Source organism: Botrytis porri (genome assembly GCF_014898465.1).
Source record: "Botrytis porri strain MUCL 3234 chromosome Unknown BPOR_003, whole genome shotgun sequence".
Taxonomy (NCBI): Eukaryota; Fungi; Ascomycota; class Leotiomycetes; order Helotiales; family Sclerotiniaceae; genus Botrytis; species Botrytis porri.
In genome coordinates, this window is record NW_024066077.1 from 2,314,363 (window position 1) to 2,327,307 (window position 12,945).

Consider the following 12,945-nt stretch of genomic DNA (forward strand, 5'->3'; position numbering starts at 1 on the left):
AAAAATATAAAGAAAATCTAAGGATTATATAATAACAAAAGGAATATACAAACTAATCAATAATAAATAGTTTTTCAATAAAACTAAACCCAAATAAAAAAGGGTATTTACAAGTATTGAGGGTTTTTAAATTGATTGATGAAGAAGGAGTAGAACTTTAATTAGAAAAAGTATAAGGAAGAGGTAAAGATTGACATTATCCATCAGTAATACAAGAACATGAACAATCAGATTATACACACCAAATCCTATAATCTTTTTATTTATAATTCCCATAATTATTATTGAAATATCCCTATATACAATAATAATCTGAAAAGATTATAAAACTATAATAATAATATTCCCTATAAGAACCTTCAATAAGAATCCTATAACTTTATATTAACAAGTCATTTATATATAATATTTATATTGTACAATTTTGTACAGGCATAATTCGATTATATATATATAAAACAGAATTATTTAGTATTATTAAAAGAATAAATTGAAGATTATCATAATAATATAGTATAAGAACTTACCTATTGATAAAAAGAACAGGATTTTGATTTGAATCCGCCGTTACATTTGCTATATTTTATAATTAAAGAATCCTATTCGTACAAAAATATTAATATATTATATATAATATAAAATTAATAATAAATAAGAAGATAACTAATAATACAAACTATTTATATCTTAATAAAAATTAATATACATTTTAAATAAATAATTAAATTCAAATTTTCTACAATTTCAAAAGAATTAGTACAATACTAAATCTAGGTATATTGTCTAATATGATCAAAGAATTTGTATATAATAAAATGATTTAGATTTTAATAGTTTTGATAGTTTTTTAATATAATATTTGATTGATTTAAAAAAAAGTTTATTATATTCGTTTGATTTATTATAAAAAATAGGAATTGAACTAAGTAATAAGGTAGTTATTTGTTATAAGTTTTAAATACTAATTTGATTTGTACGAATTTTATTTATATAAAAAAGAAAGTTAAGTTTGTATCGAAATATATGATCAACAATATGATATTATATGTTATGTTTTATTCTATATATATATAAAGTGTGTAAATGAGGATAGTATATATATATAGATATAGTAATTCCCTTTTTATATAAAAAGGGTAAACAGAAATAAACAACCCTTTTACCTATACATATTATATATACACACCTTACCAAGTCTGCTCAACAGTGTCGAAGAAATATGGTATTCAAAAAAGTTGTTTGGAGGTCACCTGATAATTACAACTTTCTTTCTGAATTTATAAAAACAAACCTTTACTAGTTTGAACTACTCATACCAGTATGTAAATTGTTCTTACAAGGTGAGCTGTATTGGTTTACACTAATCTCAAACTTAGACCAAGAAATTGTACCATTTCTATCAAAATTAACCACTCACAACTGAATCTTTCTAAAGAATTGTACTGTATTGTACTGCAAGACAACAACCTTGAATGAAAATGGAGCTAAGTCAACTACCCCACTTTCCGACCACCCCCTGTTTCCGACCACCTAAAAAATTCATATTATCTACACTTAAAACTTTAATAACTCAATAACTATTGAACTTCAATGAAATCGCCTGTAGAATCACTTTCTATAGCACTAGAGCTATCATCTACCTCATCTTCACGATCTCCAGCTTCAATTTGTGTACGCCTTATAGCTCTAATCCCTGCGAACTTCGAATTTGGAGATACCACAACCTTTCGCCTTTTTCTAGGTAATGCTTCATCTAATTGATATTCTAGCTTTCTAATCTTATTCTCTGCCTCTAAGAGTTCATAATCCTTAGCATCGAATCCTTTTATAATCTTGCGAAATAGTAATCTTCGTGTTGGCAAATCGATCTCCTTCTCTTGAATCATTATATCTCTATATTTTCTGATATCGGCTCCTTTTTGAGGGGTTTTCCATTGAATAAACGATGAATATATATTCCATTGAAGAATAGGATCATCATCAGATTCAGGATTAAGTGATAAAACCTCTCTATTGCTATTTTCAAGCAAAAGTCGACTCATAAGAGGTTTAGCCATATTTTTGGGCCAAAGACCACTAGCTTGCCACCCAGACTTGATATTTTGAATAGTTAAACCTTCTATTCTAGCCTTCTGATAGCAAGAAAGGAAATTGCGCTTTCCAATTGGTGAGGAATCGGATAATAGACTTAATTTATTAAGTTCGATTCGATATGCACTTTTTAGGGGTGAGAACACAGATAAATCGAGTGGTTGTAGTACGTGTGACGTATGTGGTGGGAGAAGTAAGAGATATACGTTGTTATTAAAGCATTCTAACATAAATGCTGTAGTTTCATGGCTTCCGTGTCCGTCCAAAATGAGGAGTCTTGAATTTTCCGGCTGAATAGGGGTAGTTTGAGGGATATAGATCTTTTTCAGCCATTCTAAAGCTGTAGCATCTGTAGTCCATCCATTTTCTGTAGCGGTAAAGTTCCAACCCTTGAATAGAGTCAAATCTGTTGGAAACCATTGTTGTTGAACTGATTTTCCCTTATATATTACAAGGGGAGTAATGCTTTTTCCATTGGCTGAAATGCATTCTATAAAAGAGGTCCAAATTCGAGATCCAGGTTGCTTTTTTTGAATAAATCTTCGATCAGTGCTTCCTACTACTAGTCCATTAAGACCCTGACCCTCCATTATACCTGCTTCATCCATATTCCATCTGTTGGCCGGCTTAATAGCCTTGATTTCAGGGATTGCGAGGTTCCGGAACCACTTCTTAATAATATCAGATGTAGCACCTGAAACTCGTGCAGAATCGATTTGATGTTGCTTCTTAGTTCCAATATTAGGATGCCTTCGAAAAAAGCTATGTATCCATTTCTTTCCAAGTGAGGGATCCTCCCCTCGTACAATAAGGAGGTGCTCTGCCATCTCTCTGATTTGACGATGTGTAGGGCTAGTACCAAGAGCTTCCTGTACTAATATCCATTCTGCTAGTCGATTCTCCTGAATTGGAGATAACTTTTGAAGTATTTGGGCGCCTTTTTGATGCGAAACTCCACCATATATTCGATCGTGAAGTGTGGTACGTGGAACACCATAATCCAAGCTAGCTCTTCGTATGCTTGCTCCATTTGTAATCGCTCTAAGAGCCTCTGCGATATCTTCTTCGGTATATCTATTCTTCATATCACAATTATAATAATATCAAAATTTCAAATCAATTGATTGAAGCATTGTTGAGTTATTCAAAGTATAAATTTTATAATTACTCAAAGCGGTGTGGTTTTTGAGGTGGTCGAAAAGAGGGGGTGGTCGGAAAGTGGGGTAGTTGACTTACACCAGCTAATCTGCGAGCAATTGAACTCCGAACTCCCACATTCATTTCCTTCTGCTTGTCGCCAAATACTGCTGTACCCATTGTCCAATTATCAAATTTCAAGCCGAAACATGCCGCAGCAAGCTTAATTTGCATAAAATTATTTGGTCTATTGACGGAGATGATAAAATGAAGATTTTTGAGATGAAATGTATTAAGAATATTGATAGTCTTGATCATATTCTTAATTCGAAGGCTATAGACCTCTACCGAGCTGTTGAATGACGGAGCGATGAGAAGAAATTCAACATTTCTAATCATTGGTGCGTACTTTGGAAGGATGTGAAGAAAGTCTACCTCCTTAGCAGTACGATTTGGATGAATGATATCAATCTGAATGAACAACTTAGGTGTTCCGCTATCTTTCTTGACTTGTAGTGCCCAGTGTTGGGGAAGGGTCGAGTAGTCGAAGTCTCGCACATACTGCTTGTCTTCAACTTGCTTGGTGTGTAGCTCATAAGCAATGGTCAATTTTTTGTTCTGTTCAAGAAGTCTTTGAGCCTCTTCGCGGGTCTTCTCTGCCGCCAACTTTGCATCCGTGTATTTCTTAGAAGTTGGAATTTTGGTGGCGCGACCGCGATAGTTTTTGTTACCCATTCTGGTGATTTGTGAAAGTTATCGAGTGTTGCGAATGAAGGTCGGGAAATGTATTGGACGATTTTTCAAGTATTATTGAGCTTTGAGAAAATCCGATGTTTCACGTGGAGATTTGTTGAGTTTATTGATGGATTATGATATTTTGAAATAGAATGGCTTCGAATACTAGGTCTTGATATCTTTTACAATACTTTATGGACCGCACCAAACCTTTTCATAGCTTTTAAGTCAAGCGCACGTGGTTAACGCTAAATGAGCTGCAAGTGTATTGTGTTTTTACTGCCCACCAATATTTACATATTCGCTAGTTGCACCGTTATCCGCAGATACGGCCCACATTAGGACGATGACATTGACCATTGCAATATACACCGTGTAATATTTGGAATGCCATGCTTACCGTAACAATGAGTTCAGGGTAATGGTGTTTCGGCAAATCTTTGCACTTAACGTTTGTACGGTTGAATCAATAAGTATTTGTCCTTTTTGTGATAATGTTTTGGATACTAGCAGTGAACTAGAAGCTCAGTATGGTTAATTCGCTACGCTACCGCTAAGTATGAAGTGCTCCTCGATCAGGACGAGCTGAAAGAGTGATACTGCTTGTCACGGAATACATTTCCCACTGCGGTGTCGTTCACGGCCATAGATACTATTGATTCAAAAGCATTGTAGCAAGAAGGAAGATTAGTATACAGCGGCAATCTGGAAGATTGAATTCCTTAAATTTTCAATTCTGGCTCTGAAGTTCGCCACGGGAGTTTGGACAGGCAATTGTTCTCGTCATGAGAAGCCCGCATACTTTCAGAAACTTACTGAGTCCTTGAATTATCTAGTTTGAGTACACCAAAAATTGCTGTGTTTTACTCATTCAACACATTTCTGGCCTAGAATGAACTAGTTGGATCGAGATGTGCCGGAAAGAGATGAAACTTTAGCAACAGAATTTGAGGATGGTGGCGCAGGGCACTGCTTAACAACCACACCAAAATGAAACAGTCTAGGAATAGTAGAATCTAGTCACAAAAAACAAATTAGATACTTCACATCCATAGTCATATACCAATTCCCGAAGTCCTCCTAAGTCGTCTTTTATCCCCCTACTTTCCGCGTGATTTTTAAACAAACCGCAAAACACACAAAGCCGACGGCGTGATATTACAAACTCATGTAACCTATTCAAGTGATAGAATAATCGTTATAGTATGATTGTGCACGTTTCCCTTTTACAACAAAACTTTATTTTACCATCTGATCACGCCACCAAACCCCTTTGATTCTCGCTAACTCTACGAATCAGATCTTAAGCCTAATTTCCATGGGAGAATAAAATGTATTGATCAGATAGCTATATTTATGCTAACTAGTATGTAATGAGAAAAAAAAAAGCATTCATATACTTTGCATGGAAAGTTTGTGATGCCATAGCCAAACCACCCTAGAACACTGGGGTAAGCCATCCATCTCTTCTCAGATTTCGGAAACGTACCAGAATTTCCAATGATCTAACGCAAGGCTTGTAAGAAGGCTGTTCTCCTTTAATTTAGTTCAGTCAATTTTTGCAAATATTTCCTATTGGGATCTGAAATAATTGTCTCCTAATTCTAGTTGCCGAAAATACGACTCATGACTCATGTCCATAATCTGGGAGATACGGATTGTGGTGGTGACGGGACGATTAACAAAGATCAACGAGCAAACTTATTGAGATGCCACATGTTATATATTGACCACCTTTGACGTGACAGATATATTTCATTCTTCATTCGAACGATTTACAACGTTCTCGAGGTAGTCACGAGAAAAATTGCGGGAAAGCAGTAAAATTAGATACTTGTGGTATATGCACACCGAAATTAAGCTAACTATATACATACATTTGAATAATCCTTTCAACTGAGAGAAAGTCAGGACTCCAATTTCCCTTAGATCTGTTCTTTTGGTGCCTCTATTCCAGGCACACCACAAGGATTGCTAGGATCGTAAGCCATACTCATCAAGTTTGCTCGGAGCCGATTAAGTGCTTTCCCATCCTCCACAATAAGAGACTGGCGCAAATCAGTCCTCGATCCTTCTTGATTTTTGGTGCGACCAGCCGCAGATGATCTCCGCCATACCCATACTAGCGAGGAAATGATAAGAACAGCGATCACAACTCCAATGGTAGCCCCGGCTATCACGCCAGTGCTTGCACCATGACTTACGTTGTTACTTGCCGTCGAAGCTGTAGTAGATGAGTTGGTAGTAGTACTGCCAGTAGTGTTGGTAGTGCTAGAGTTGTTGGTGTTTGTGGCCAGTAGAGCTTGATTAAAAAGTGATGCAACATTCGAATTTGTAAAGTCCTCAGAAGGGCGAGTAAGTTGCGCAAAGCCACTGGAACTGTTCATTAATTAGTCATGAATATGGTTTGAAGCATTGAAGAATACTTACTTTCCACCAATAATATCAGTTATGTTCTTCGGGACAATGTATCTGTTGGCGTCATGATAGAACGCTGATGTCCATGATAAAGTGTACATATCGTAAATAGCCACTCCCGAACTTTCCCAATCACAATAAGATGAGTACTTCTTTTGAGCCCCGCCAACTGTTAACATCTGTCTATTTCCGACTAGATGGCAGGTGTGCCCAAAACGTGGACTGCCTCGTACTGACTCGTAGACTTGTATCCACGTGAATGAAGGTAATGAGAGCACGAATACATCGTCATAAGACACAGAACCTCCATCTTGTCCACCATAGAGATATATATTGTAACTCGAATTATCAGGGGCAGTGGCGACAACGGTACAAGAGTCTATTCTTCTTGGGGGTATATTTCCCGAGGCTTGTTGAGTAAACCAAGACCCGTTCCCTCCATTATATGCACTGTTGATATCGAAAATATTAATTTGGTCCATTGGAGCCTATTGAGACTAGTTAGAAACTTTTTATGCTGTCGAGCCCTTGTTGTAACCTACCAGAGTGCCCCCTGTTTCATCTGACAATTCACCAGCTTGACGATACATACCACCAAATTGTATTAGTATGCCTTTGCCATTCTCTCCGATTCCAGGTATGTATTGTAAAAGACCCCCTGTTCTCGAATTTGTGTCGATGGCTGCAGTAGAAATATTCCTTGTCGCATTGTCCGTCATGTTTAACATAACCATGCCCTCCAGAGGCACCGAACTTCCTGCAAGAATCCAGGTCGTTTCTGTGCTCGACCCATTATTAATCTCGCCATTGAAGTAAAACCCAAGACCTTGATCTGGAATGTCAGCACTCGCCCCGAAACTAGGCTTCTCGGGTATCGTAGAATCTATTTGAATCGAGGCCCATTGATTTTGCGATACATCATAAGATAGAAGGGTCTGATTTGGTGACGTAGGGCCGGTGTAGCCATAAAAGCTTGTATTCATGCTTTGCTCAGTTCCACCATATAAATATATGTCATCGCCACCGGAGGTTCCAGAAAAAAGGGCACCATTGAGCACTACAGATGAGAAGGCATTTGATGATTCGGAATCCGACAGAAATACTTGCTCCGATACCCGTGGCAGACTTGCGGAAGCCTTTGTCCAATTCCAGGATTCGTTCATCCCAACACATATCATATAATTGTCTATCACTTTTGTTAGCTGAGCCTAGAATTAGGGTCTGTTCACTTACTTGTACCCATAGTGATGTTCCCAGTTATACCACCATGATTGTTAGATTCAACAAAAGTTTCATAGCCTCCATAGATGTACAGAATTTCATTTTTCATTACCGACGAATGATACCATCTTTGGCACAAATTTTTGACGGGATCTAGCCCTGATGGAATATCGTTTTGCGCACGACGCAACATCTCGAGAGCCTTCATCCCACCCCTCCTTTGCATCTTATCATTCTTATGTAATAGAGACTCCGTGAAAGTGCGCCGTAAATTTCGCGGAGTTTCCAGGTTTCCCTCTATCCTCATCGGCTCTTTGATATCTTTCAAACACGTATTTTCGAGTCACTACCACCAAGGTATCCAGATGCGCTATATGTCGAACTCATCAAAAATTCATAGGCGTGTGAAGAAGTACAAGAGCCATTAGTCAAGAAGAGAAAAAAGTCATGTCAAGAAGCTGGATGGAGAAAAGTTTCACAAAAAGACCATGTCCTGGGTAAAGACTTCTATAGTATGAGCAAAGATTCATACACCAAATAGAGAGTGGCGGAGGCCTGACAGTACCATCTTGCTAAACAACGAGACCTAGACCTTCTTAAGATTGCCAGCCAAGGACTTCCCAAACCGGCACACCAGAATATAGCGAAAGAGGTAGGGGAAATACCAGATACCACTTGCTTGTCCAATGAACTTCCAGAAAACTCACAAGCATTTGTATCGAAGACACGAACACATGCTGTTCCTGCATGGCAAAGGATTCGGCGGTTGCATCTGATGGTAGAAGGATTGCGGCTACCTCATATTTCTTAGAATGGTGCCAGGGGGTTGTGTTAACGAAAGTGGAACTGTATTATATTTATTTATACATCAGCCCCTAAATGAGGATCGAGATAAACAACTGTGAAATACGGGAGACCGAGAGATTCAGACGCGCAGCTGACGATCACGTGAAAAGTGTGAGAAATGCACGGTCCAACTGTAACTTTACACAAATACACGACGTCAACTTCATGCCAAAGAACTCTATATGTCAGTCTCAACCAGCATGGCATTTACGTAGGATGCAAATTCAGTTATAGTTGGAAATGTCGCATTTTTGTGCATCTTTCATCGATGTTTTGGTTTGACAAAACATATCTAGTCTATTTCTTCTTCCATTTGACCCGATCCCAAAATGTCAACCCTTTGACGGACATACCATGGTTGCCATGTTTGGGCAGATACATCTCAATTTCCTCTCTTGTATGATCATCTATGGTACTTGCGAATCTCTCATCAAAACCTATTGGCTGATAGCCAGGGTCCAACGCCGTGAGATATTTCACTATTTCCACCTTTCCGTAATAGATGGCCCAATCTAAAACCCGTCTCTGTGCAGACTGTGTGTCAATGCTGGAGCGACCATATTCTGCCAGTGCCATGATTGTATGTACGTTCCCTACTCTTGCAGCGTACATTAGAGCATTGTTACCATTGACGTCTCGTATGCCTTCATTGGCACCCTGTTCTAGCAAGCACTTTACCCCTCGATCATAGCCCTTTAGACAAGCGATCATTAAAGCTGTATGCTTCGAATCACCGGCTCGAAAGTTGATATCAGCGCCAGCCTGAACCAGTAATTCTATCACGTGTGTGTTGTGAGCGATTCCTTTATCGAAATAAGCGGCTGCTATTAATGGTGTTTCTCCATGTTTCCTATCTTTGACGTCCCAATTGCAAGAATCAACGACTGCATCATACTGTAATAACAATCTCACAGAAAAGACACAATTCTGACGCGAAGCGATATAAAGTGGTGTCAACCCATGTGCATTTTGAACCTCTGTCGATGCACCATGGCTTAACAAGAACTGAACAATGTGGGAGTTCGAAGGCACTTGAGCAGCCCCATGCAATGGTGTGCATTTCAAATCACCTGAGATCAAATTGACGTCGGCACCATTCTCAACTAGTAACTTGACCACATCGACGGATGCTTCATATTGACCGGCAGCCGCAAATAGAGGCGTGCATCCCGCTTCATCGCGTTGGTTCGGCTTGGCGCCATAGGCTAACAAACACTTTATAGCAGACTTGTATCCCCGCTTAGCAGCAAGCACTAAAGCAGTATCGCCATTTTGAGCAAATCGATCCAGATTAAAATCTCCTGACTTGACGAGTGACTCGACCCTTTTCAAGGCTTGCGTCCGTACTGCGTCTATTAGTTCCTCGTGCCCTAAGGGTGTTGTTCGTATGGATTTCATGATCGCTCCTTGGACTTGCGGGTACGCAGTACCCTGGCTTGTAGCGGGAAATTTCGCTAATCGCGAGTGATCTGTGATACACGGCACTTCTACCTCCCTCGTACCAACACCAAGTACTGCTGAGTCTGTATTCCTATTAGCGGCTCGAAATGCATAGAATAAAGTATTGGGCATATTGTGACATGCTTCAAGATGTGCCTACCTGGAGGTACCATCATCTTTTCCAGTCCTTGTCTGGCCCATGTTCCATCTGGCATCTAATGCATGCGTGAGCCATTAGTTTCCTGGGTAAGAGATTGCTACTAACCTCAACCAGAGTTTTGGTTCGGATAGTCTCATAGACTGATAGTATCGCGATATCGGGCGCCGTGGATAGAAAGTGACAAAAATCAGAGTTCAATTCGTTTAGTTCATGAGACCGAAAAGATATTTGTCGAATTAAGGGTGCTGTCGCATCATGCTTAACGAGTTCAAGCAGAGCCTCCGTATCCAATCCTCGATGAGGTGTTCCCATGAATATCATCAAAGGAATTGAAGGCATCACTTTCCATCGCCCTAACATGGCCTAGGTAAATCTGTGAGAAAGAACACTATGCGACACAGATAGTTGCATACCTTTTTAATCACCAAGCCTCCCAAACTATGTCCGACAAATACCAGAGGTCGATCCTGCTACAGTCAATAACTCTCTCGCCAAAACATAAATACTTGGCTTACTGATGCATGCCTGCGTATCTCTTCTACATCGCTACGGAAGCGAGAGCTGAATACTGAAATAACAGCCTCTGAATGGCTACCTTTCAAATGGGAGTCAAATCCATAACTCATTACCCTCGCATTGGGGAAGTCCACCGCCAGTTTGTCTCGCAACCACATATGCGTTGGTTCTGATGCCCATGAACCAAAGGCATTGCCAGCTAGTCCCGTGACAGCAATAATGCTATACCATCTATCAGCAAGAACAATTATGGAAGTGGGAAAGCTCACTCAAGGGCTACTGGTTCTTGTGGCTCATTTAAAGGGGTGAATCCATAGAATGTTTGGTCAACGACAACTCTATTTCCACCGCGGCCTTTCAGAACCGGTAATAGGACCGATGTATTCCAACCCGGCGGTGGTATGAAGTCTACAGTAGCGACTTTCAATTCACTCGACTGACCATCGATAAGCGGTGCGACAGATCTGGCAACAATTCGCATGTCCACCGAGGGATCGAACTGTAAATAATCATGAACGTTCTTCAGTGTTGTATCATGGGGTAGTCCTTCCACTCGGTAGCCTGTACGACCCATCTTTCAAGAGCAAATCCAGGAAATTGACACACAGAAGAGCGATGATGTTGATATCAGTTGGATCAGAGTGTTTCGAACTGCCAACTTACAATCACTGGAATTATTTTGGCCTGGTGTTGGGCCCCTGTAGGTGAAGCACCAAAATCGGAATGTACCTTTCCCTTGGGGATCCTTCCGATGTCAGCATCTCGTCACAAAACTCGAAGAATTTCCACATTCGGCTGAAATTAACATTCTCACCAATAATCCCACGTGGCACTTGGCAAGGATCAAGCTGATGAGGTATCACATCGAGGGATCAATAAGCCTCTATATTAGATGAATATATTCGCGCTTAATTTGCACCATCTCCTTATGATGAAACACGGCATGCCAAGTTTACCATCGCGGGTGGTCTAGGGTTCACAATCCTTACACTGGAATTACCGATCCTACCTTTTAACGTTTACTATCTGAAGACTCAGATGTCGACACTTTAAAAGGTCAGATACAGATTATTATCACAGCCTTATCATAATCTATTCTTGATACAAATAAAAGGGATGGAATCTTTCATTTCATTTATTACTCCTTCATTCTCGGCAATCGACCACACGTATATTTCTTTCATAGGGCTGGAAATAATATGTTAACATAAGGATATCTTTGCCCAAACCAGTAAATGGTCTCATCCAATCATTTTGTGCCCATCGCATATTTGGTAATCCTCCCATTTCTTCCCTATGAGGTCACCGCAAACCCCGGTAATTAAGTGTGACGAGTATGATGCATTCAGTTTCAGAACCAGATCGTTCCACAAAACCAGATGCCTCCTCTTCACTAGTATCTACTATATCGGGCCGGTCCGTTGGGGATTGTGAGACTTGTGTTCGAGTTGCGTAGTGGCCTTGTACTCTTTTCGAATCTACGGTGCAAATACTGTTCTATCAGTATCGAAACCAGACATAAACTAAGCCTGGAAAATCAGACATATCCCCAAGATACTGAATAGCATCTCTTCCATCCACTATCCACTATCCAAGCAGCTTATCCCCAGCAACCGCTGAAAGCCCTATATAGTGATATGTCTTACGAGCAGTCGTCCAAGCTCGCTGAGCACAAACTATCTACAGCCAAGCGTGATGTTAAATTTCCACCGCATGTACGTATCAAAAAATACATGAATACTTATGCATACGCATACACTCAGCAATCACCTCATCATCTCATCTACAAACCCCAATAGAATAACAATAGAATAGCGTAATCATATATATACATGTACAGCCATACACACATAGAAATCAGTAAGCTCACTCATCGAGCGTCAAGGACGCACAAGTTCGGAGAGCGCGATGTATGTGAGATTCATACTATACCTCCGTTCTGTATTTGGGGGCGATAGTGTGGAGACCCTTATTTGTGAGTGGGTACGATTATTACGGTACAGTAAGCGGGAAATCGAATACGGAGTGTTGTGCTAGGGGTGTGTGGTAGGGGGTGTGGTAGTCAGCTAGGGATGTGTTAGGGATTTGTGGTGGGGGATGAGGTGGTGGGCGCTTATTTTTTTTTGGAGATTGAGGTCTGGGTTTGGATTTGGATTAAGATTTGTATTGGTATCCGTTAGCTTAGAATGGGATAAATTAGAGTCATTAAAAAGGAGTACCTACTCTGTAGATACTTGTGATGTAGAAAATTGATTGATGAGGAGAGCACGTGAGTTTCGAATGGGAAACTGACGATTCGTGTACAGTGGTAATCGAGTGTTGCACCAAGGAAATGTAAGATCTTAATTTATAGAACTTTTGTATAAAAACGAAACAAATTC

General features: G+C 39.7%; 4 protein-coding genes across 4 annotated transcripts; all 4 read right to left on the bottom strand.

Moving 5' to 3' along the window:
* Positions 1–1,577: 1,577 nt before the first annotated feature.
* On the bottom strand, positions 1,578–3,176 carry EAF01_002756 (uncharacterized protein; the record flags this gene model as incomplete). The annotated part of the gene is made up of 1 exon (XM_038911010.1): positions 1,578–3,176. The coding sequence occupies one exon, from the start codon at positions 3,174–3,176 to the stop codon at positions 1,578–1,580; it is 1,599 nt and encodes a 532-aa protein (XP_038773932.1).
* Positions 3,177–3,255: 79 nt separating this feature from the next.
* On the bottom strand, positions 3,256–3,963 carry EAF01_002757 (uncharacterized protein; the record flags this gene model as incomplete). Its single annotated transcript, XM_038911011.1, has 1 exon — positions 3,256–3,963. The coding sequence occupies one exon, from the start codon at positions 3,961–3,963 to the stop codon at positions 3,256–3,258; it is 708 nt and encodes a 235-aa protein (XP_038773933.1).
* Positions 3,964–5,888: 1,925 nt separating this feature from the next.
* EAF01_002758 (uncharacterized protein) lies at positions 5,889–7,828 on the bottom strand (the record flags this gene model as incomplete). The annotated part of the gene is made up of 4 exons (XM_038911012.1): positions 5,889–6,342; positions 6,394–6,869; positions 6,924–7,567; positions 7,615–7,828. The coding sequence occupies 4 exons, from the start codon at positions 7,826–7,828 to the stop codon at positions 5,889–5,891; spliced, it is 1,788 nt and encodes a 595-aa protein (XP_038773934.1).
* A 917-nt stretch (positions 7,829–8,745) lies between these two features.
* Positions 8,746–11,138, bottom strand: EAF01_002759 (uncharacterized protein; the record flags this gene model as incomplete). Its single annotated transcript, XM_038911013.1, has 6 exons — positions 8,746–9,971; positions 10,049–10,103; positions 10,154–10,411; positions 10,462–10,515; positions 10,564–10,786; positions 10,834–11,138. 6 exons carry the CDS (start codon positions 11,136–11,138, stop codon positions 8,746–8,748), a joined length of 2,121 nt encoding a protein of 706 aa, XP_038773935.1.
* Positions 11,139–12,945: the final 1,807 nt, after the last annotated feature.